The 26,400-nt window shown below is 37.8% G+C and overlaps 1 protein-coding gene across 1 annotated transcript; it reads right to left on the reverse strand.

The window, feature by feature from the left end:
• Positions 1–440: 440 nt before the first annotated feature.
• SELENOF (selenoprotein F) lies at positions 441–25,651 on the reverse strand. The gene is made up of 5 exons (XM_054384284.1): positions 25,565–25,651; positions 22,704–22,871; positions 12,670–12,733; positions 3,711–3,760; positions 441–1,379 (listed from the first exon to the last, which is right to left on the reverse strand). Exons 1-5 carry the CDS (start codon positions 25,631–25,633, stop codon positions 1,248–1,250), a joined length of 483 nt encoding a protein of 160 aa, XP_054240259.1. The 5' UTR covers positions 25,634–25,651; the 3' UTR covers positions 441–1,247.
• Positions 25,652–26,400: the final 749 nt, after the last annotated feature.

Consider the following 26,400-nt stretch of genomic DNA (forward strand, 5'->3'; position numbering starts at 1 on the left):
AAGAACAAACCCATGTCTGACAACTTAGCACAAGAACAGGAGGGAAAGGCATCAATAAAAGTGAGAACAATGAGGATGTTATTATGTGACCTAGCTGTATGGACCTTCTAAGAGTTTAGAAGAATGTTTCAGGAATAAAATTTAGAAGACTGTGCCTAAACAATCACTTTGTGTATTCTGATAATTTAGTGTGGTCTGAGTTCCAAGTTTTTTGTTCTCCTATGAAGCTGATAATTTCTTCTCAAAAGTTGGGAATAAAATTTCTGAAATGTAGAGAAATTTCTTGAGATGTAAAATTATTCATGAAGATAAAAACTAACTACACATTCAGGCCATAAAGTAACACCCATCCATCTAAAAAAGTGGTGCACATTAAGTAGTAAAAGGGAAGAAGTATTTGCTATTTAGACTCCAGAAAAAAACATATTGTTCTTGCTTACTGTATTTATTCACTCTAAGTGGAAAAAAATCTCACAAGTCATGATGGATTTGACTCATTAGCATACACCCTGTGTATACTCTGTGTTTACATAAATTTCAACTGAGAAAGATACACATTTTAGAAGAACAGTTTATAAATTCATTTGATAAACAGACTTCCAATAAACTTCTCAAAATTGGAAAGAAAGTTTTTTCAAGAATTATAGCTCATGTTTTCTGGAGCAAAACACTTAACATAAAGCACACCTGACATCTGACTTCCATACACCTTGGAGGTTTTCTATGTAGTCTTCACTAAAGTGCACTTGCTAAATGTTTCACAGCTCCAGAGCGTGAGCTCCTCCATCAGCTTGTAAACAATGCTTCTGTAAAGAGGACAGTTCCAATACAAAAAAGAAGGCATTAGCAGTTTCATTTGGACACATTTGGTTCTGACTTTTTTACAAACAGTGAGCAGACAAAAAGGATGGTAATCACTTCAATTATTTGCAGCTCTTCAGTTTTTAGAGTGTTTGTATGAACAAGTCCCATTATAGCAAACTGATATTTGCATACCTAACTTTGAAACAACACATTTTGTTAGTGATAAATGCATGAAGAGCTGAAATATGTTAAGACAAGCTATTGTGGTTGTTAACGTGGCCAATATGCATGAAGCTTTCCCTTCCACTGACAAGATGTTTACTACAGCATAGCAGGTATTTTAAAATTAATACAGAAGCTGAAATGTATTTTTGATTGCAGCCCATGTCTAAGAAGATTACCATGACAAAACATGAAAAGGAAAGGGGACTGAAAGCAGTGATTTATAGGCGTTCTAATTTTTCACTTAGGAATTCTTCCACACTATCTGTATTCCACTTGAGGATGCTCAATTCTTCTGCGATGTTCCCGCTGTCATCCAGCAGCTTTAGTACAGGGTCAGAACCACGCACATACTGCAGGGGAAAAAAAAAGCAACAAAACAAGTCAGTTACCTTGGGCTGGAAATGCATTCTCCATATTAATACTTCCCACATCCAATTTAAATCAGTTTAAAAGACGTGAAAGCAAGAATAGTAAAAAGTCCAAAGAGCGGCAACACGAAGAATGCTTCAAGCATTAAATTACATCAGAGTCTTCTGGGCAAACTTTGGCAATACAATCCATGCTAGGAAATCAACCTAGCTTTTAGCTTCTTAAAGTTTAGAATTCTTAAAAACTGAAGAGAGAAGCTTGGTTGCTCCTGAGAATGCTATAGATATTCCAGTGACGTACGTTTTGTTCTGATTGTATGGATTTCGTTACTACAGTGTTTAACAACCATGTATTCTGCTTTTCTTGAACAAATCAGATCTAGGAAGGTCGAACTAAGCTGCTAAGTTCAGTCTTTGAGATTGCTTTCTCTTAGGCTGATACCTCTTCTCCCCACTTATTTTTTCCCCTACTTTGCAGATTCATAGGAGAGAGAGAAGTTCAAAGCTAGAGTTTGTGTGCATGTGTATATGCAAAGGAAGAACCAGTAACAGGGGAGACTATACTGAAGCTTTAAAGACACAGAGATGCTGTAAGCTGCATACTACTAGCAGCAACTGGCTAGTATTTGTAGCTCTGGATTAGATGTTTTTTTGCCTAGTCCTAAGGAGTGAGGGTGGAAGAGAGGAAAGAAGTATAAGGGACAAAGAGGCTTCACTTCACAGGAAATGCAAACAAATTCATTTAAGAGCAGGAAATGTTTATCTTGAGATCCAGAACAGTTACTTGCCTTAAATAAAATAGGTAGGCAAGAACTTCAGTTCACACTTCTGACTTACATTAATGTCCAAGAGAGGAAAGTGGAAGACCAAGTCAAGGGAGGTTGGGGTGGATGTCAGAGGGGCAATGTGATAAGCCTGGCTTTGAAAGATGGTATTCCACTTCAACGCTTTTAAGTTACAGAGGCTGGATTTTTGAACCAAGCAGCTGAATGTTTTTTCTCATATAATCAAAAGCCTTTTTACCATTTTAGAAATTTCTGGTCACTTTAACAGCTCAAAAATCTATCAGTTTCTAATGTAATCCCATTCTTTCCTGCTGTGTTGTATCTGCGCCTACTGGGCTTTGCTAGTAACATAAGACTTTAATGCTTCTGAAGACTCACTAAGTCACAGAATATGTATGGCAAATAAAAGCTTTTAACGGTATTAGAAGGCTCTAACCATTTCAGTTTATGGAAAGATCTCCCCAGGAGTATTTTACTTTACCCTACTGAGCTAACATAGCTGGTTTTACTTAATGAAGCTAGTGGCATCTCTACCGTGTTTTCCAAAAGTCTTGTAAAATACAGATCCATTTGCAATAAATTTTATTTTTCTGGCAGTGCTCTATACCAATTATAGTCTAGAGCACTTTGATGTTCAATACAGCTACAAAGTTTAAAATAAAAATGAAAGAGACATGCAGAAAGAGAGAAGGCTTTTGAAAGAAACTGGAGGACAGAGAAACATAAATGCATGAAACTAGAGGAAATCAGTTATAGATTGAATCTGCTGCTGAGAAGACAAATCACTTATTGCAGCCATGCATAGCTATGAAGTGATTCCAGATGGTACCATTTGGTGAATAGAGATGGGAGCACAAGGTGATAGAATCAAGATGGGTATCTGTGAAATATGCTAGAAGTTCACACAGGATTTTTAGAGGAAGATGAAGTCCTACACTAAAGCATGAAACCAAAAATTGTTTGAGCTTAGGGCAGTGCAGCTTTGCATATATGCAAGTCATAAGAAATGCCATTCAGTATCTGCATATCTATAAAGCTGGGTGCTTGAAGACTATAAAGAAAAAAGAGAATCATAGAACATAGCAAGGCAATTCTGAGGAGAAAAACCTAAGAGTCACTGAATGTGTGGAAATAGCAGCCCCGTCAGAAAATGAGGAGAGACCAGGAGAAAAGGAAACTATGGGAGAATAAACACTAAGTAAATCCAAGATACCCACAGAGTAAGGACAGAATGCAGGCATTCCTCACATTCTTTTGCCATTTGCTATTACTTATGGGTTCCAGTGTATTTTTTCTTGGATTAGAACCAAACAAAGAACCCCAAACCCTCAAAGACAGCAAAGAATTGGTATCAAACAATTACTGAGCAATAAACCAGGTGATAGTAGCAGCAGGAACTGATGAAGATTGGCAATGCAAATATGTCCTCTGCTAAAGGACTACTTGATCATCAAGTAAGGAACAGAAGGAATGTCTCCATCAAGCTTAATTCTTCCTAACATGTCAAATAAAAAAGGTTACTACTCACCTTGATTTGCAGTCCCCTGAAGAGCTTTGGCTTATCACTCCTGACAAAAGCTATGTTTTGGAGAAAAGACAGAAACATAATCAAACTCTTCTCCACTTGGATAAAGTAGATTTACATTCAAGCTAGTATTCCCTGAATTATTTTGAAGTGATGCTTTAAAAGGTATTTTCATATTTAAAAATGCTTAATATCCTCATAAAATGAATACTACTACACCTATTATTCCTAAGGAACACTATAACGGCTACTATTCCAAACAAGCTTCACATCTGCCATTATTTTCCTTGAACACTAGTGTCACTGTCTGCATTGGTTTATCTGCATGCACAACTGACAGTCTTTAGCAGACTGGGCCATACACCTCTGCAACATGTAAATATGAGGAAAAGCAGTAGAGCAATTGCTGTCTGACTGAAGACAAGCTTTGTGAGGCTAAACACAACACACATCCTACCAGTACACTCCACACAAGCTGCAGCAGTGCAGGTGAAAGGGCACAGAGTAAACTATGGATAGAGGAATTATTCTTGCAAACAAGATGGGCAATCTTGCAGAGATCTCAGAGATTACAAGTTGAAAACTGGCAAAACAGGGAACAAAAACCAAGAAGAGAGGCTGATGTCTCCTTTTTTCTTGACACTCCTACAGGCAATCACCTGTAAGTTTGACTTGTATGGCTTGTCATGTAGCTACATGGAGATAAGTTCAGGGCTCAGGTGGGCTGCTGCTGAACAATTCTTTGCTTGAAGTGCCAGTCAGCAAAGAGCAAGTATTAACAGCAGCTTAGTCCCTGTGCCACACAGCACAACACATGCCTTGTGTTTACATTAACTTCAGAAAGAAAAGACAATATGAATTATTTCAGGGAAAAATGTGAGTATAATCCCCTACTTCCAAATGTTTTAGTCTAATGAATGTCTGAATTCTAGAAGCATTTAATTTTTATTTAAAAAACAGCATAGTCTTTTTCACATTCAGGTTATGCTAAAGGCTGGATTTAGAATCTGTACTGACATTAAGTGGATTCTGGACACTCCTGCAGTGTGTCAGTAGCACTTCCCCAAGGATGAACCCTGTCAGTAGGGATTGAGCCTTACGACCGTACTAGCTGCACGTTACAGCTGCTTTTCCAAGGTTCGACAACAACATATCTCTCACACATTGCAATGTATCCAGCTGGTGCATGGAGATGAGTGCAACCTCAGGACTGGTGTTTCATGCTGCCTCACAAAGTGTAGTGCTTTCCACAGTAACTGTAGAGATGTGCCCTGGCATCTTTATAATTCTGCAGATAGCTACCTTAACACTTCTCAGTATGCATATACTGAGCGGCATTTATGTTCTTCCCTCTTCCATTGTGCTCCTTGCACAGATCAAGACTGTACAGATCAACACTTTGCCTGCTGCACTAAGCCACTATACAATATAAACAAGTTAAAAAAAACACCTATGGCCCAGTGAGCTGCCAGTTATACTAAAGTCCTGAAAAAAAACAACTTGTTTTCATTCATAGATTCATAGAATGGTTTAGGTTGGAAGGGACCTTAAAGATCATCTAGTTCCAACATCCCTGCCATGGGCAGGGCCACTTTCCACTAGACCAGGTCACTCAAGGTCTCATCCTACCTGGCCTTAAACACCTCCAGGGAGTAGGCATTCACCACCTCCCCTGGCAACCTGTTCCAGTGTCTCACCACCTTCACTGTAAAGAATTTCTTCCTAATATCTAGTCTAAATCTACCCTTCTTCACACCCTTAATATGTAACAGTAGGTGGTCAACTATTTACCAAGAGGTTATGCCTAGATCTGCACCTCTGCATGGAGAGATGTGGTGTCATGTCCATTTTGGGTCAGGATGTTTCCATACAGTATATCCTATCATACCACATAGAACACTTCAGGTGTGTGCATGCATAAACACCTGGCTCACCTTTTAGGCCTGAGTAATGCTTACATTCCTTAGTAATGCCCACTTAGGACTCTAGACTTAATTTCAACAGGCTTTTTCTAAACAAAGATGTGATCTATATACAAAGAGAGACAGATGATAATAGCAGCAGTGAATTTCTCTATTCTGCTGTGTGCAGAGGCAAAGGCTGCTCTTGGCTCTATGAAAGCACTTGTCATAGGTTGAGTTGAGTCTGCTGATGATATTCAACACCATGCTGCCATCATGCCAAGTTCAAAATGAAAGTGCTGACTGGAGCAAAGTATTATTAGGCTTGAAGTTCAGACTGTAACATGAGAGGCTTCCTGTTCCGGTTGCTGCTTCCAGTTTCTGGGCTTTGGGACGCTGTTTTTTTCCGCTGGGCTGGTTGCTGTGTGCTTGGGTGGGTGGGGGAACCATTTTTATTGCTGGCCTCTGCTGCTTTTGCATTTTGCTGCATGTTTCCTGCACACAGGCTACGATAATTGTGCACTGTAATATCTCAGTAAAACCTGTTACCTCAATCCAGGGTTTTTCTGTCTTACTTTCCCCCCTGTCCATGTGGGGGGCAGGGGGCTTGTTAGAACAGGCTGGGTTAACCCAGGACAGCTCTGTTCAATTTTATCTCTTTCTGCAAAACAGTTTGGTGCTGGGCAGGATTTAATGTCCATATGCACCTGACCCTCTTCTCTGACCTTTTAGTTGTAGTTGATTGCACAGCAGTCAAGCCCGCTCTGTAGGCTCATCTCAGGACTGCCTTCAAACAGAAGGCATATGCTTTGGTATTGCACATGCTTTATAACAGCATAAGGTGAAATTATTTTTTTTTAACATTGTGTGAAAGGACAGTTGCAAAGCTGGCGGCAGAATGGTTCTGACTTCTAGTCTGATGTTTAATTCACCAGAACAGAGTTTCACAGCACCAAGTTCACAGTTCATCTAATGGAAGTCAAAGTGCAAAATGCCTTCCCTGGTCACTCATGGATGGATTATATAAATGCTTGTTTCTCTGCAGTGTGTAATTTCTAAGGCTGCAACGGGGAGCAGAAAATGGGGAGACAACTAAGTTTTTAGTATTAAACATCCAACTGTTAAATAATGGTGTAAAAATGTGCAAGTAGCTTTCAGACATAGGATCACAGGAAGCAAAAACATTGATGTCGGGCTATGGAGTGGAAATGGTTGGGGCACTACTAAAGGCAGAGCAGGTGTACCACATCCCATGATAAGCAAGCAGCCACATGTCCCAGAACGTGCACCATAGCAGTATCTGGCTTCCTAACCTTGTCGATTTCATTCTAAGTCTGTTTATGCAACTTAGGGCTTGATTTTGTGGAAAAAAAAAAAAAAAAAAAGGGTTTGATGGAATAATCTGTATTTTTAATACATGTCAGTATATCAGTCTCTTACTTTAGCTTCCAAAATTGAGAATAAGTTATTTGTGCAGTGAGTGTTTGTTGCATTGCAAATGTGACTAATGCACCAAGTCACTAGGATCAGCATTAGAAATAAATATCCCATTAACAGAAACTAAATTTGTTCCAGCTGTCTTAAATTTCAGGAAAAATGTTCTGTAGTGCTTCAGCTTTCAGAAGATTTAGACATTTGACATTGATACAAGTGTGTAATAGCTACTTTTAAAGTGACAAAATACAATACTGCCTATAGAATGCTTTTTTCTTCCATTTAATTCTGTTCCCATTTTATGTGAGCTTGTGCAGTCTAACACTGCAGCCAGAGAACAGCCACTCATACCCAAATGAGCTTTTATCTGTCACTCAAGTAACAAATCCTCACACCTGTTACAAGCTTAAAGTGCTGTAACCTGAGTCAACCCCCAAAGGCTATTCTTCAATACAATTGAGTTCCACAGTTGAATTTTGCTTGTGAAACTTCATCCATTTTACTATGCTGTCTTACTGCTTTGCAATTAAAGTTACCCACTGTACTGACTGCTTCTTACAACCTCCTTTTCATATAAAACCCTTGAGACTGATTTTGGTGTTGGATTTAAATTGGACAAAAAAATGGGAAAGAAAGCCCTTATGAAGTAGTTCAACTTAAAGAATAAGAAATATCTTTGCATAATACTGTTGATGAGAGCCATGACAACTAGGCTTTTGACAGCAGGTCACAAGGACGTGGAAACACTGAAACTGAAAATTATGTCTGAGAGTTTAAATCAGAACTCAACTGCAGTATGTGAGCAGCTGCTGATTATTTAATGCTCTACATAATTATTATACAAGTACAGCTTATAATACATGACATTAGTGTATAGTTCTGTAGAGAATTCCATAGAAAATTCACCTATATTCATATTATTTCTATTCCTGCTTTGGGAGCAAGGATCTCCTGATTAATCTGTAACTGAAAAAAATACAAAATGTTGAAAAAAAAATTAACCTAAACTCTGAATACCTAAATGAGAGCCAATATACAATGGCAATAAGATCTCACACCAGTTTTTCAAACAGCTATGCTTACAGACAAGCATTTTTAAGCTTGGCTGTCTCTACATGCATCAGAAGGATTGTAATAGCCTCAAATGATAAAGGCCTGGAGAAGATTAAAAACCCTTAGTTTTGATGGCAGGAAAAAAACACAAGTTGGAACTAGTCAAATCTTCAGCACAAGGTCAGCAATAAATATTTACTGCTCATTTTTTCCTCCTGGTAAGATACAGCACATCATCTAACAAGATTCTACTGGCAGATACTTAATCACATTAATGGAAAAGTTCACCTAGTCAAAACTTCTAATATTTTTTATTTTTACGTTAGGTTTATTCCATCGCTTACTGTTGTAATGCTTAGGAGGACATGTAACACTTATGCTCACATGGGCTCATCCAACTTTTTTAACTGGACATACCCTTCTCAGTTTATCCTAGTAAAGGGAAATCTTTCTTCTGAACTCTTGGATATTGTGTACAAACACACAGCTTCACATTACGGGTAACTGTCATTACAAATGCTGATTATGCAACGACAAGCAGCAGCACACTTCTGTGATGAAGGTGACTATTGCTCCTGTTCTTCAGTTTTACACCAAAAGACTTCACATGCAATTAGGGCAAAGAATTATAAGTGGTCCAAGAGCAGTATCTCAAAGAAATGCCTCCATCATCATTCAGGAGTAAGGAGGAATGTTTCCAAATTAGCAATTTTAAAAGAAATATTTAAAGTCTTTTTGTGATGCGTTCACATTTTTTTGCACATTAAATTAGCAATAGGAAGCACATGAGTTATTATTAGGTTTCAAAAGGTATTTTATCAAAATCTAGCACTTCAAGCCACTCAATGCAGCATATACAACTGATTTTTACAGCTCAGAAGTAGGAAAGACTAAATGTGTTACAGGAAGTGATCTAATACTAATATACAAGAGGATGATTAAAGTACATCTAAGTTTATCTATAAATCGTTGGTCTGAGTTAATTCCAATAAATAGGAAGCAAATGTAGTACTACTTAGTATAAGGCAGTGAATAAAGAATAGTCTGCTTAACTTGGCCCTGAATTATTAGACACAAGCAGTTTGAAAGTTCAAAAAATTACTAAAACCAAAAGTTTATGCAGAATGTCACAGATCTGTACAAAAAGGACTTGACCATTTTGTATCTGAAATGAGCTCCTACAACAAATTACATTTTAGTAGCTAAAAGAATCTCCCCCACGCTTTCACAACCTGGGCAACAGTGCTAACTGACTCTGAAGTCAGAGATCTAATGTAATTGCATACTGCATGAGTTCAAAGATTAAGGACCTTGTTTCTGTAACAGATTTGCTGGGAGCAGGTCCATTTCTTAACTAAGCATCACACAGGGAGAGGTGAGAGTTGCTCTATTGATGAGTGAAAAGAATGCAGAGAAACATGAAAGAAATGTTCAGTGAAAAAAACAGCCCAATTCATTTTTTGTTAAACTGGAAAGAACATAGGAGTCTAGGAACTGTGATCTCCTGTCTTATCACAACTAGAACATAACTGCTACTAAAAAGTCAGCTTAAAACTAATATACTAATCACTGACCCAAATAACTTATTGTATGTTAAAGCCTTTGTTTTACAGATGTCAACCAAAACCTGCCAGATTTTCTGTGTCACCTGGTATAATAAGACATTGCTTCATCTATCAATCTTGTCACTTATGTTTTCAATGTTGTACTTCAGAGTGTTTCTAAATTATAAATATTTAAGAACAGTTTTATGCAGAAGCATTTCAAAATAGATGTAATTTAGGAATTCATTTTACAGCACAGCATTTATAATGGAGCAATTTATTTCTAAGCGAAACGTAGCTGGAAAAATATTTCAGTACTGAACTTAAAAAGACTTGCAGAAATGTGAACTCTCACTGGACTTATCATCAGAAGTCATATCTGAAAAATGTAGTAGACATCCTCGTCCATATTCACAAAAGCATTTAATAATCTGTTATGGGATTATAAAATGTAACATGCAAGATAATCTTGCTGAGGACTAGGTGTTTTTTACCACTTGTCACTTCTTTGCTCTCCCAGGTAAAGATTCTTACATTTCAGGCACACAGGTGTATTTAGCAACTAGTTGTAGCTAAAAATATAACCAGCAATTTTGATACAGAAGGACCATGAAATATTGCATTCAGTAATCATCAGCAACACAGGTTTTTCCAACTATCTGTCTTAGTCTGTAACATTTACAAGCATTTATTAATTCAGCAGATTTTAATCCTTAACCCTTTTAAGATGTGAATCTTGTCATAAAAGCAACACTCTTCATTCCAGGACAAAGTAGAAGTCTATGGGAGTAATCCAAGGGGCAGAATAATTTACACAGGTATTCAGAGGTAAAGACTTCACAGTCAGATAGTGATAACACAAATTAATCCATACACAGTCCTGCAATTAGTAAAGCCATTTTGTGTATATTCTGCAAAAGAACCACATCATCTCTCCGATGTTGACAGGCTGAGAGAGTTGGGGTTGTTCAGCCTGAAGAAGAGAAGGCTCTGGGGAGACCTTATAGATGAAGAGGGCTTACAAGAAAGGTGGGGAGGGACTGTTTACAAGGGCTTGTAGCAATAGGACAAGGAGCAATGGTTTTAAACTAGAGAAGGATAGATTTATACTGGACATTAGGAGGAAGTTCTTTACTATGAGGGTGGTGGAACACTGGAACAGGTTGCACAGGTAGGTGGTAGAGGCCCCATCCCTGGAGACATTCCAGGTCAGGCTTGATGGGTCTCTGAGCAACCTGATCCAGTTGGGGATGTCCCTGCTTACTGCATCAGTGTTGGACTAGATGGCATTTCAAGGTCCCTTCAAACCCAATGCATTCTATAGTTCTATGATTCTAAAATCCTAGCAGAAGCTACAGGAAAGGAATCAGGAGTTACTTGCAGTGAGACACTGTCAATAACAGGCTACACAGTTCAGTGAAGCCTACAAAGACAGTGCTTCAAAAGCAGCAGCATGACCTTCAGGCAATCTAACTTCCACAGCAAACATCCAAGTGAAAACTTAAAATAAAAAAAACTTCTTGAATATCAGCATCATAGAATGGAGACATTAGACACTGTTTCTTGTAGATTTTCCACTTGATTTTTAACTTCTGTGTAAAAGTATTCTAACATTAATAGTAATGTGAGGACAAATACCAGCTGGAAGAATATATTCCACTGCTTTTTTTACAAACGCTAAATATGCTGTTCAAATTTATCCCATCTTCCAAGCTTCAATAAAGGTTCAAATAAAGATAAATTTTAGATTGGGTAACTGCAGAAATTGGCGATAAAAAGGCAAAAGATCAAGCATAGTGTTAGTCAGCCCTTTTTTGATTCTTAGTAATCCAAAGAACTTGTACTCAAAACAGAACCTACTGAAAAAAACCCACTGATATGTATTCAGTCATTTTAAAAAAGCAGGCAATATGATAAATGGAATGTAAATCTTTGAGCAGGTTTAGATAACCAAGAACTGAAAGGGGGAAAAAAAAAAAGTTTTCAGGTTTTCTGTTTGTACTGCAAGCTATGGTTTCATGGTGTGCACACAGCAGAAATTGAGGGCCATTCCTTTTTAGGACCTACACATAAAGATTATGCAGGCTTGAGCCACACTAACAGGTAGACCTCTTGCTTCAAGCCTAGAGCTCAAAAGAGCACTTAACTGTTACAACTAAAAAAAAAAAAAGGCTGAGTGAATGGGCAACATCAGCTGGGAATGTTTTAACATTTGCTCAATTTGAATGGTGAAGGACATAACATGGAATCCTATGCTAACAAAGTTAATCTCCTCACCTCCTCAAGCAGGACAAGTCATTTAAGCAACTTGTTTTGGCATTTTAAACAGTGGAAAAGAGAAAACAGCTTTGTTCTGGTCTTGCAGTCCATGATGAATCGATCGTCCATGGACAGAAGAGGCAGAAAAGGGTCTAAAGCAGCAGAACATGTTAATTGTAACCTGGTATAAAATCAGTTTGGGGTTTTCTTGTTTATTTGTCAGCCTTCAAATTAATACCTATTAATACTAGCCAAGGCAGATAGAGACATGCTCTTTGTGCAACTGTATTTCTAAAGCTAGATTTTTTTTTTTCCTCTGTGTCCCAAGTACAGCATTAGGATCTTCATGACAGGGGGAGGGGGAATATGAAATAAAAGTGCTGCTATCACCTAAGCTCTTCCCCCATTTATAAGAAAATTCCGGTTTGAAATTGCTCACAGATGTTTTTCCTGCAGCTTCCACCCACCACACACTGATGGTACTGACTTCCTTTTTACACTACTACGTTCCATTCACTGTAGCTGACTGTCATTATCCCCTGACAAAACAATTATAGGCAGGATCTGTGAAAAGAAAGTAGTTCCATAAGTGCAGAATATAATTTCATCTGTCAATTACTGGAGACCAGTTCCACAAGTCTCAGGTCAATGCAACATTCCTGATACAATATACAAAATTTATGACTACTTACAGTAGTACTTAAAGGCACATTTTGTCATTCAGCTGTGACAGTGTTTTGGATCTGAAAGAATAGTAATGGCTTTACTTACCCTGGACTTGAGGGAACCTTCCCAGTTTTCATCCACATACCTCTAGGACAGCTCCTGCATAAAGCTATAATAATAAAAACAAGCTGTTAGTGACAAAAATCTAAATTACTCTTTACTTATGGTAAAGTCTCATTAAATGAAATTTTAGTCTCCATTTTAAATACAGCTTTGAGAGCGAACAATTGTTCATAATAAAGATAAGGCAGTGAATTTGGACTATTAGTAGTCTATTCTATTTAATTGTGATTGCAGAAAGAGTACAGGTCACATTAATAGGCCTTAGCTGAAGTAATTTACACAGACTGGGCTAACTTTGATGCTTACACTTTAGATGTCCATCAGCTATGCAAAATATTGAGTTTCAGTGTTCTCAAAGGAAAGTCTAAGTTCAATTTTTTGGTAGTATCTAAAACTCTATTGATCTTGTATACTGTCACATTTTTAAACCTTGAGGTTTTTTGACAGCACAATTGATTCTATAGTTTGTTGAATCTTAAATACAAATTACAACAGAGTTTTCTGGCTACTAAAATAGAACTTGATACTACCAATTTCAGCATTTTAATCTTATGCATATTTGTCAATATTATATATAAAATCATAGCCTTCTAGCCCTGAAACCTCATTCTGTACAGAGAAGCTGACACAATAAACCTCAGTTATAAAGTTTTAATTCAATTCATTGCCTTGTATAAACAATTAAGAGCTCTGCTTTTATTTTCTTTTAGTACTTTCATAACATGTTCAAGTCAAGACACAGAAAAATGTATCCTTGCTGAAATGAAGTAAATTCCCATTTCACTTAAAATATAAACTCTGGATATATGTAATTAAAAATAAGCGTTCACTATGAAATTTCATGAGTACTAAGCCCTCTGAAAAAGGGCTGACAAGTCATAAAAGGAAGCCCTGCACATTGCCACAGAAACAAGGACAATTTTATTAACATTTTGCCTTCCACCTTCCATTCTGTACATCTAGGAATACATCTTCATTTCTGAATATAAATTTTCTGAATTCACCTCCAACTCAGTATTTGCCTAAATACTATGAATTAGAACATAAGAGAGACACTAATCATTTTCAGACAAATTACAACTTTTCTAAGGTGAACTATTTACTCATTACTTCCACAGGAAACAGAACTAAAAATACTACAGTGCATTAACTGTTACAAAGAGCATCACAGAAATCTGCTTGAACTACATGGACATTTTCAACCAGACAACAGATTTTAGCACTAAGATTTGATTGTTAAAAGCACTCTGCCCAGAAACAATACTTGAGAGATCAAGAATACCAGGAGATTTTTTTTAAAGTTCTTTTTAAAGAACAGAAATTGCCAAATGCCAAAGAGAAATTTTAATTATAAAAAGGCACTGACAAACAGCTTAGATACTAGCTTGCATAATTAAGTTCCTCTGAACTTTAAACATGAGATAATTACAAAAATGGAAGAAACACAGAATAGTGAGATTATAAACACGGCTTTTGTCCCTATTCATTATTCTTTTAAAAACATTCAAAACCAATTTTATCAGCAATCCCAGATTTAGATATTAGCTTACACACTAACAAACTGAACATTTATACTGGTTCTCCGATACTGCCAGATAGATGCATTTTTTCTACTAAAATGCATAAAGAGCTAAGTATACCAAAAATTAGGACAATGTAAAATGAGCATTTTTCAACTCTTATCACTGCAAATAATTCTTACAGATTATTTGTTCCTTTCGAGCGATGATTTCTGTGGAACAAGATTACTGTAGGAATCTAAACTATGTAAGATATCTTGACATTACAAACTACTTCCAGTTTGTAACCCTTAGCCAATATGTAATAGAAAAAAGATTAACAAAGCAAATGACTCAAATCACTGATGTCTATATTTTGAATGTATAACTGCTGCAATTGAAGCCCAACTGTGCTGGTACAAAAAAGTTCAGATTCATGCTGGGACAAACAGCTGCTCTCTAAATGGCTAGACAAGGGGAAAAAAAGAAAAAAAAAGCAAAATGAACTGGCTTCATTTATAACTCTAAACAAAGGTGTCTTTTGCAAGAAACCCAGGTTTATTTGCATCACTTAGCACACAACAAAAGCATACTTGTTAATATCTACTGCTGTTACCATCTCATCATGTCTAGAGCAGATTCCCTCCAAACTCCCTTGTGAAGGCATTTACTGTGTTGACCAAGTATTCCTAAGAATGACATGTATTGCACTCAGTGTGGAGGCATACAAACATGACAAGTCAGTTCATTACACAATGCTTAACTCATGAGTTAGCTTATTTTACAACAATGCTTCACTTGTTTGAGTGCATAAGTGAGATTAGTACAAGCAATGAAATAAAGACTCTCTAAACTGTTGCTGGTGTCCATTTTAACATCCACAACAAGTGCTGTTATGACTTCTAGGCTGATTCATGTCTGCATTTATAAAAATAAGCTAGAATGTTTCTAAAGATTCTACCAGTAGGATTTCTAAAGGCTTTTGTGACAAAAGATGAACTTTTCCTTCACCTTTTACAAACCACTGACTTGGGTTAAATTTAATTAAAAAAAATTTATAAGTATCTCACTATCTTATAATAATTCACACTGATGCAGTGAAGATGGCTTTTCATGACCAAGAGGAAGAAAACCATACTATCAGTCACATCTGCCTTAATGATGAAAGTGGTAATTACAAGCAAGTAAACTACCATTTATGTAAGAGTATCTTAAAGAAAATGTTTCACCTGTTAGGTGAATTTAGGATTAGGAAGGAATTGAAGCAATTTCTGCAAGACAAAGTTCCAGTGATGCTTAATTTATAAATAGATACAGTATTGTTATCACAACTAACCATGGCAAAACTCCAGAAGAAAAATTTCATTCCTGCTAAGGAACTGCTATGTAACTGGTTAGTGTTTACAGCCAAACAGGAACTCAGATCAAACTGAACTGAAACAAACAGTACTTAAAGATTGATCCCTGATCACAATAAAAGGTGCCAAAAAGGTTTTGTAAAATACAACTTTATTTTTCACTTTGATAGCACCTAGATTTTGCACACTAGTTTCTTCTGACTACTGACTAAGCCTGACCCTGCACAGGTTACAGAGTGTCACTCAAACTGGATTGGTACAGCTGTGTGCAAACAGCTTAAGAAAAACAAACCCTAATTTCTTGAAACGTGCCATGAAACAGGCTGTTAAGATAAAGCCACATACTGAATAGCTATCTTACAGTACCTGGATTCCATCCAGTATTTGCATATTTTCCTTTCCTAATACGAAAGTTTAAAAATAAAGTAGCTCTGAGAACAAGCAATAAAATGAATTAAAAATCTCAATTTTTCTCTTGCCTCAGGTAAAAGACAGTCTTCCACTGAATAATTACCTACAACTAATCTCTTTCCAATGCAGGCATTTTTTTCTAATGAAACTGAATGCATTTTTTTGTTTAATTACATAAGCAGGTCTGGCAAAAAACTCATCATTCATTGAGTAGGGCAACAAAAGTGGTGAAGGGCTGGGAGCACAAGTCTTATGAGGAACAGCTGAAGGAACTGGGATTGTTTAGTCTGGAGAAGCAGAGGCTGAGGGGAGATCTTATTGCTCTACAACTACCCAAAAGGAGGTTGTAGTGAGGTGAGTGTTGGTCTCTCTTTTGTATTAACCAGTGACAGAATGAGAGGAAATGGCCTCAAACTGTTCAGATTGGATATTAGGAAAAAATTATTTACTGAAAGAGTGGTCAGGCATTGGAACAGACTGCCCAGGAAGGTGGTGGAGTCACTGTCCCCAGAAGTGTCCAAAAAATGTAAGACAAGGCACTACAGGACATGGTTTAATGGCCATGGTGGTGTCTGTCCCCCCCCATACTACGGTTTTACTTTATGGTCAGGAGAAATATAGATATCATTATTATTGGACAAAGTTGCTTGATATATACAAACTGATATTGTTTTAAAACAGGAGCACGATGTCTTGTCAAAGGTATGCAACGTAATTTTTAGTGTCCCACTCACTCATGAAGCAAAACAGCAACTTGATATTTGTTCTTCTGAGAGTGAAGTCACAAAAGAAATTTTGGCACAAGTTTCCTATGCTCTTTTCTAAGCTGTCATAAGTGCCAACTAGTTTCTTACTTTTACTGGAAAACTAGGTTAAAATAAAGGAATTACATTGATATATAAACTCTTTTCTTTGGGGAAAAGAATGCAGGATATTTGTATGGAGAGAAGTTTTCAAAAAATCAGTTTAGTCTTCCACTTCCCTGGAGACAGATAATGAGCAAGAATCTGTGGGTTAACAGAGAGCTGTCAGAAAAATCTCACTGCCAGAAATATTATGAATTACTGTTCTGTAATGCAGAAAGCCAATAAAGTCATTGTTACACATTCATATCATTTGGACCTGATGTAATCAGTAAATTTAGCAACAAAAACTACTCCCATTCACAACCCATTATCCTGTGAAGGGAGATGCCTAATTCTAAACAAGAGTTTGGAAACAAAGAGTCAAACAGCCAAAACCCAGTTATCTGAATCAGTGCCATTCCTGTGATTAGTGGCATGTGGTACAGACAAATTCCTCTGAAGAAAGCTGAAGCAGAATCTAAGTTCTCGTTTATCTGCAGGAAAGGAATTCCAACTGAATATAAGGGGAGGGGGGGGGAATCACAATGAGATTGTTTAAGCACTGAAGTAATTTACTAAGAACAGCTGTAGAATCTGTATCCTTGGAGATTTTCAGAACTTCGAGGTCTGCTTTGCGTAAGATTCAACTTTTTAATTCATTGGGATTTGTTTATTTTTTGCGTTAAAAATAATCTCCTCCTTGCAGTATCACATAAACATTTTTGCTCTTTAAATCCAAATTACCAAAAAGCTTCAAAACAAGTTCCCCTTCTGACAGACTTTAACTTTGCTCTCTGAAATGGTTTGGTGTAAGGCCATGTGAACAAGAGATATGTCACAAGGGTGAGAGAAAAATACAGAAGCTGAGCAACAATCAACTTCAGACTTCTGGAGCAGCAGCATGGATCAAGTGGTATGAATGCCTAATTTATTTGAGTGGGGGCGGGGGCAGTGTGGAAGAGTGATGGAGAAGAAACTCCTATGTACAAGCCCTCATCACTTAGACCTAGTGAACAGAATTACGTAAACTAAAAAGTAGAGAAAATTAATAGCTTAAGTTCTAATTTTGGAATACACTGTCCACTTAACTTTGCTATCTCTCTTTTTTAATAAAAGTAGATTCTGGAGAATAATCTCACAAGAGTTGCAAAAAAAAAAAAACAAACTATTGAGAATGGAACTCATCAACTATTTGTCTTTGCACTTTTGGAAGTCATTTCAATAAATGCAGAGTCAAATGTCAGTATTTTATCCATATGTGTCTGCAGATGAAGGAGGTCAGACTTAATTAGCTAAAGCTATTATGATTCACCAGCAAAAGTGCACATCAGCTTTAACTCACATTTAGCAAATTCACATTTATAATTTCTCTAACCTTTCCTTTTTTTATTGATAAGGCCAGAAACAGGTCTATAGACAGATAATGTATTTTACATTAGTTTATCTGACAGAGATAAAATTCTGGTTAATCCAATCCAAACAAAAGATGGTAAATATCCATCTTAGGCACTGACTAGCTAGCTACACATTCCTTATCTAGGACTGCTTGGCAACATTAATTTTCACTGCTGATAAATCATGTGCAGAAAGGAAGGAAAGAGTGTACATGGTAAAGTTCTAGAGAAGAACATCCACTTCAGCACATTTTTACTACATGGAATGGCTGTGCATAATGTTCTGAAGCGACAGTACTCAGAGAAGAGACATTCTCAACTAGAGAAAACACAATCATCTCAACTACCCAACTTCCCTATCAATATTCCCTATAAAAATATTCCTCTGTGAACTGTATGGGACACTTTTTAGTTAACAGCAAACTTTGTGGGGAGATCATTTGACATATATTAGCCTTTATTAGAGAGTTCTGATTACTCCAGTGTTAAATAAAATATGCTGTCATTGAATTATGCTATTTCTAAAAGTCACAGTACAAACATTATCATGGAGCATATTATAAGTAAGGAGTATGGCTATATAAAAGCACAATGTGATTTTTACAAAGGATTTTGCAGAACACAGCAAAAGGTTTTGAGAAATAGCTGTAAGTAAACTAGAATTCTCATTCTTTATACAAGTATTGATGTGACTTGCAGGTATGTTACACCACTGTGATGTCAATGAATTCTAAGTAGTTCTCAATTTTACCCATCAAGCTAAAAACCAAGAGAAGAGACTGCTTCACTGGAACTATTCATATTAAGAGCCTCTGGCACAATAAGCAGGCAGCCAACAGTAATTTTTGAGTGTAGTACTTTAGTGAAAGGAAAAGAAAAATAAAATCCTGAAAAATGAAACTAAATTGGGTCACACAAGAACACCCTAAAGCATTAAAAGCATTTCATTATTCTGGTTTCAACAATTATAGTAAGTTTTGTAAAGAGTCCGAACACAAATGTTATCTTACTCCTTCCTGTAATTCATAACAGCACATTTAAAAGGTCTGCAGGCATAAAAAGGTGGAGTTTTAAGAAACCTTTCGATTTGGTATTTTATTGTGCTTTCTTTTACTAAAAGTAGCACACAGCCATAATTACAGTGGACAAGTTTATTCCTAAAATTACATTAAAAACTTACTTCATTTCCAGGAGGAGTCTAAAACTAACACCACAAAAAAAAAATTTATAGTCAAACTACATCATAAGGAGAGCATAAGTATTATCCATTAGGATTAAAATGACCCATTCTGAGGAACAGTTTCTGCATACATGCTCATCTCCTACCCAATAAACTTTAAAGGGCTGAGTGACAGTTTTGTAGTGACAGCTATAGTACATTATAAAAAACTGAATTTGCTTAGACATACTTTTACCTTTCAGTGAAATTAAGAGCCATTTCTTCTTCAGAATAGACCACACTGAACATTAGCAGCTACTTATTACATGGGATAAGTAGGTATAATTCATTCTTTTGTATATTGTCCCTCACCTCTGTGTTTTTCACCCAAAAAAAACCAACTCTCATAAACACGTGATACCATGCAGAAATAGGTGGTTGATGTGGAAAAAGTGGCCAGAGCCTAGGCATCACTTTCAAGAGACTAGAAGTTCTTATGGTTTTGCTAAATCATTCATGTTGTAAAACGACTTCTTACAATTTCGAGGACCAAGGACTTGCAAGGAAAAGAATGTCAGCTTGATGCAGTGAAAACATGGTAGGATTTTCCTCTGGAAACCTTGAATACCCTGTTAAGCATAGCACCAGCTACAATGGAACAACTAGGAAAGGAACATCTTTGCAACATGCCTAGCTGCCACATATTTCGACCAACCTAGCTGCAATGAAGACTAACTTACCTGACCAGCCAGTGAAAATCCATAATAAAACTACAACAGGTTCCTTTACTGTGCTTTTTCTTCCCATTGTCCAGGGTTTTCTAGTATGCATTCCTAGGTTTTTCTTTCCACTTGGTTCTGTTTTCAGCATTTTTCAAAATGTTGAGAAAACTCAGTACTTAAAGGTCACTAAATACCACTATTATCTAGATCTCATCCATTCTATTTGTCTACATCTTATGTCCATAGACCTGCATTAACTTTCAAACAGCAGTCATAAATACTGACAGATTGTATGAGGCTCAGATAGGATGTAGGATGGAGATCTGAATGTAAATCAACCTTAAGGCAGGCTTTAAGATTGTTTTAGAAAAAGTAATGTCCAATGTTTAAGCTGCCTACATTTACTCTAATTAGTGTTTCTTAATACTTTCATGTCAAAACAAAAATAAACTATTTACTGGTGCAGGAAGAACATTAAGTTGGAGACCCATCCTCTTACAGTATAATAAACCATTACAGGTTTCTGAAATATTTTCATTACTGATATTGCTACATCTAGTAAGAATTTGTTGAAAAATAATCCTAAATTCCTTATTGTCTTAGCAATGCAGAGGCCAGATAAATTATTAAACCACAAAATATTCAACTATGCTTTACAGCTCATCATATTTTGACAAACCTGAATACCTGCAAAAGGAAGTTACTAAAAACAAAATCTCAGTATTTTAGATGGTTTTGCTTAAAACTGTGCAGAGGAGCAATAATCACTCATCTCTATATAAAAGTATATGTAGACTTCTGTGTTATTAGGTTTGCCTGGTTTTAAGTAGAATAATAAACTATTTAGAGATAGTGCATGATAAACAAGTGATGTTACCAATGACATTCTGCTCTCTAAACCATCCATCTCCACGTCACAAATTTCCTGGCTAACTTTTGCTTATAGCTGATGCCATCTTTTCTAATTCATCAAACTTCATCACAACATGACAAATACTCGTCATGAGAAACGCAAAATGCTGAAGTCCAGCACATCCTGGTGAGCAAGGAAGTTCAAAACTCTGCTTAGAAATACTGATGACTTTTAAGGGTTATAGTGATCCTGCATAGCGCAACTGTGAAATTTAATGTATTGCAGATTTCAGAGCTGATTCTTAAAATCAGTTTAGTTTTGACACAAATATATTGCTGAGATAACTCCAAGATTGTAATATACAATTAATAGAATATGCTTATAGCTATGTCTGAAATAATCAAACAGCATAAGTGAAGCTGCAGATGGAGTGCAGCTATTTTCAGCCACTGCAAAATATGGACAATCTCTCCTGCTACTACAATTTCACGCACAGTTAGCTTCACCTCCATTTCATCCTTCTCCGCTTTACACACCAGCAGTACTCTTCATCTGACAGACTGAGGCTTAAAACTTGCAGCTGTCTAAAGCAATATTGCTGAAGCTAGCTTCTGAATTAGTCTGAACTTGAATACAAATTTTTTTCATTTTAACCCACAGTACAATTACGAAGTAATTAAACTGTTTCACTGGACAGGTGTCAGCGGAAGCTAAGAACAAGACAAACAGCGAGCAACGGGAGCACCTCACGGCTGTTTTCCAGTATGTCAATTCACAGAATACTGGAACAATAACAAGACCAGGATTTATAAAGATCTTTCAAGGACATGAAACACTTGATATCTGTAAACATCTCATCTGAGTTTGCACTGTGATGGTATTGAGCACGAAGTATTCTTAGGACTGGGCATACTTCACAGAGCATTTGTGAAAAGCAGCAATGACACAGAAATTCTCAGATATGTATGCCACCCCTTTACCTTTCATTTTAAACTAATCTAGAACTCAGGCACAAGTAATGTAACCAATTCTTGCTTTCTCCATTTCTAACATTTGCCAAATACTTCTAAGAAGTATGAAAATCTGAACTGAAAATCTTGAATTATACCCAGGAATTCCAATAGTTAGCACAAGCTACTAACATGCTGTGTCACATGATGGCAATAATTGCCTGCTCACACAATGAACAAGCTAGGGCATGTAATGGGAAGGAATACTGTTCAGAAAATGAAGATTCATGTATTTTGAGAATGTCCAAGCATACAGCCACAGCATTAGCAAACCCAGAACACCACTCTAGAACTCAGCAACACATAAGGTTGTCAGCAAGTCACGTAAAGACAGAGTATTTTCCTTAGTTTATTTTCCCAATGACGACATAAATTACCCTGATCTGCAAGTTCTTCTGTCACATCTTATGCACATTCATACAAAACTGTACAACTATAGCTGTACAGTTCAAGAACTTTTTTTTTTTTTATTTTTTACAAATCCCATACTTCTTTCAACCAAAAGAACCTAGACATAACTCCCTTATTAATCACTCAGGCCAGAGAACAGCTGTCACAGAAACAAAAGCTCATACAGGGACGTTATTTTGCAGCAGTATGGCAAGTCTGCATATGTAGACCCTGTGTGTATACTTGACTCTCAAGCAACACCACATTTTCCTCTTGAGATTATAATAAATCCAGATACTCATATATTTTTAAAAGTTTCATAAAGATATCATAATATGAAAAATTATTCCACAAAGAATTTACTCCCAAACCCACCTTTCTAGTTTCCAACTGAGCTTCTTCTTGGCAGCACTGCCTGCAGAATGGGTCCAACTGATTCAGACTGAACTGTCCAAGAAGGTTGCAAGAACTGCATAGCAAGTTACTGGAGAAGCCCAGCTCTCTGCAAGCTTCTGATGACAACTGTGCTCCATATACACTTATCTGAAAATCAATACAATGTTGTTATTTAGCATTATACTAGTTGTTTTCAAAAGGAATATTTAAAATACTTTAATGATTAGAAAGAAAACCCAAGTTTCTTGTGACCATTTGATAGTAACTCCTAATGATCTGCCTGTTAATTGCAAACTGGGAATGGTGTAAAATTAATAGGGAATTCTAGACACTCATAATCTGCATATTTCAAGGTATCAAATCTGCCAAAATTCACTTTTCTATACAATTCTGTCAACTCCACTGTTTTCCTATTGCTAGCTCCACATTAGGAAAAAAATTGAATCAGCTGAAACGCACATGGCCACAGGCTCTAAAGCCTGCTCATACAAACCAATTTCAGTAAACTTCATGTCACCAAAAACACATTTGGAAAATAAGTACAACAGTAAGCTTGGGAAAAGCACAACCAGAGAGTGAAGAAGACAAAAGCAGGATTTAAATTTCATGTTTGCATTGATGTCACATGAAAATTGCATACTTGAAGTGGAAGTCTAGAAACAAACCTGCAATTATGATTTACTAGTAATACATTAAAACAAGCAATTCAATTGCATGACTTCAATGTGTAACATTAGTTCCATTTTTAATGGGCAGCCAGAACAATTTTACCAATTATCCCAGCACTTTAATGATATTTGGGTTTGTTTTCACATTCTTGCTTTCCTACACAGGGGTTTCTCACATCCTTGTTGAAAACCTTTCCTCCTACATGTACGCTGGGGTAGAAGGGAGCAAGGGTAGCAAGAGAGGAAATTATGAAAGGAGACAGTTTTCCCAAATGTTTCTCAGCCTTGATGGAAAGCCCTTGGGCAAAACCGTCTAAAACACAAAAAAAAAAATCAGAAAGCATCTCTGTGTTCTGAGAAAAGCAAGATGATACCAGCAAACTGGACTGCATGGTAACAGGCAAGAGGCATAAGAATTATGCTGGATCGAACATAAAAATACAGAAGAAAACCTAAGTTAGTCCTTCTCTTTAAAGTTACCAGTTAATGTACATAGCACACAAAAGTAAGATAGAGATAAAACCCATTTCCACCACTGAAGTGGCCAACTAAGGGAAAACCACATCACTGATGTGCCAGATAGGAAATGCTATGGATTGGGAAGTGGTAGAAAATATTAGGTGCTTCATTGTGCTTCATTAGTTTCTCTGTACCTGCTAAAATACTTAATATATAGAAAATTATTTTGAAATTATTATTGTCGGACAGAATGCTACTTTTGTTCTTCCTACAGGACATTGCTAAAGTAATTTCTGTGTATGACAGCAAGAAAGCTGGAATAATCTATTATTTATCCTTTCTGAAGGACAGTAAGAAATATACCACCACAACAACAGTACAGAAAATCCAAGGAGCATCCCAAACACTACCAAAGCTACACTTTAATTACTGTTCACTTATTAATGAGGACAATAGCTAGAACAGTTTTCCTGCACCTTGCTACTTGCCATCCACCCCTTTTATGCTTTAGTTTCATCATTTCCTCTCTTGTGAATCTGTTCACCAGGGAGAAAATAAGTAAGTATTGCTTGGCATTGTCATTTTGCCTCCACTAGCAACACTTCTTGCTACCAGAGCTCTAGAGCATCTGCATGTATAAGGCCAAGAACATCTTATTTTTTAGGGGGGGACCCAAAAAAAGTAATAGTGTATGACAGCAAGTAAAACCTCCATTACAAAAGAATTCTTCACTGAAGTAGTTCTGGTTGCACAGCAAGGTAAAACCAGCTTCAGTACAGTAGACTTTGCCCTATACTGAAATACACAGTATACTAATAAATGCTGCTGGTTAGGATTAGAAAAGAACCCTCTGGAAGTAGAAAATTTCAGCTACTTCAGTGATGTGCTTTATTTCGGCAGCATGCTCTCCTTTATAGCTCTGGCTAGAAATACACACTATGACTGCTTCGCTTTTCACATTAAATAATTCCACGTACTAAAGCAAATTTATCATTGATACACATTGCTTTAGGAAGTACTGAATGTAACTGAGTGTAACATTTTAACAGGCCTTTAGTACAATTTTATGACTCTGGAGCTCAGGTGGGTCGGAATGTTAAGGGTATCAAGTACACTAAAACAGAGAAAGCTGACCTGTCTGGAAAACCTTGAAGGGCTGCCTTCTTAGGACAACTTTCAGTTCGAAATCAAAACCCACCCACCTTCACATTCCAAAAACATTCTAAGCTTTAGCAAACAGGATAACCAGGTAACGAGGTTTATAATAACACACGAATCCCATTAAAAATGGGCGACGAAGCTTGTAAATTTATTTCAGGAGTCACTGCAATACCCGCAGCGATTGCCGCGGTTTGGGAGCTAACATGGCAAATCGGGGCCGAGGCGAGAGACAAAGTGGAGGAGTGTGCAGGCTTCAAAACGCGACTCGAGCAGTCTGGAGTAGTAGATGCAGCGAGAGCTGAAGGAAAGAGAGCAGAAACAAAGAACAGCCTCCGACAAAGAGTAAAACAGGCAGTCATCCAGGCAGGAGTGGGACGAGGCACTGAACGACGCCTCGGGGATGGGATGGGCAGGGCAAGGCTCGCCGCCTCCGCCTCCCGTTACGAGACACGTCTCACTCCCGCCCCATTCCCCCTTACACCCTTTCTCTTTCTCCCAGAAAATCCAGCCGCACTCAGCCCCGAGAGCGAACAAACCAGAATAGCCTCTCACCACCTGCAGCCCCACTAGCAACCACAGCCAGCAACGCCCCAAGGCCGCTAGTTCGACGGCCACCGCCATCCTGATGCCGCAACACTCCTGCCAGCGTTGCCGGGAGGTAATAGAAGGACCTCACCCACTATGTGTGGCGAACACACTGCCTGATGAGAAAAAGCGCAAACTTATTCCCTCCCAGTCCCCACCACTAGCAGCAATAGGTAACCTAAAGCCTCTACAGGAAGATTAGACCAAAACTATTTTGGCCTATTCAGAGCAGCTCTTCAGAGCAAGACTAGAGTAGATGCCGTTCCCCAACCTTACTCAGGCATTACGGAAACAACCCTAAAAAAAGGACCTGCCTTGTTTCCGGTGAGTCGCTGCAAGCGGTATGTAAGGCCCTATCCCAAACAATTGACAGCCGGCCTGAGCAATACGATAGTATCTTTCTCCAGTGTGAGATGCCTGTGCCCAACGAGAGTGAGCGAAGTGGGCGGAACTTCAAAAAAGGACCTGCCAATCACGAAGGGTCGCATGTAGGCGGGACATAGCCTCGGTCCGGCAATTCGGAGTTAAGCGAGACGGGGGAGTCAACGCCCTGTAGGCGGGGCGTTACCTCAGCAGGACCAATGAAATTGCGGGGGAGGCGGGGTGGTGGTAGTACCATCCAATGGCGGAAGGCGCGGGGGTGGGTCCCGCCGCCGGGAATCGCGGCGGCGGCGGGCGGGCGGGCGCGCGGTTGGGCGTTCGGTTGCTGAGCACCGCACGCAGGCGGGGGAGGGGCGCGCTGGTGGCCGCTGCTCAGCGGTTGGTGACGGGTGCAGGGGGCAGCGAGGCCGGGCGGGCAGTCT

The sequence above is a fragment of the Indicator indicator genome, chromosome 10, assembly GCF_027791375.1.
Source record: "Indicator indicator isolate 239-I01 chromosome 10, UM_Iind_1.1, whole genome shotgun sequence".
Classification (NCBI taxonomy): domain Eukaryota; kingdom Metazoa; phylum Chordata; class Aves; order Piciformes; family Indicatoridae; genus Indicator; species Indicator indicator.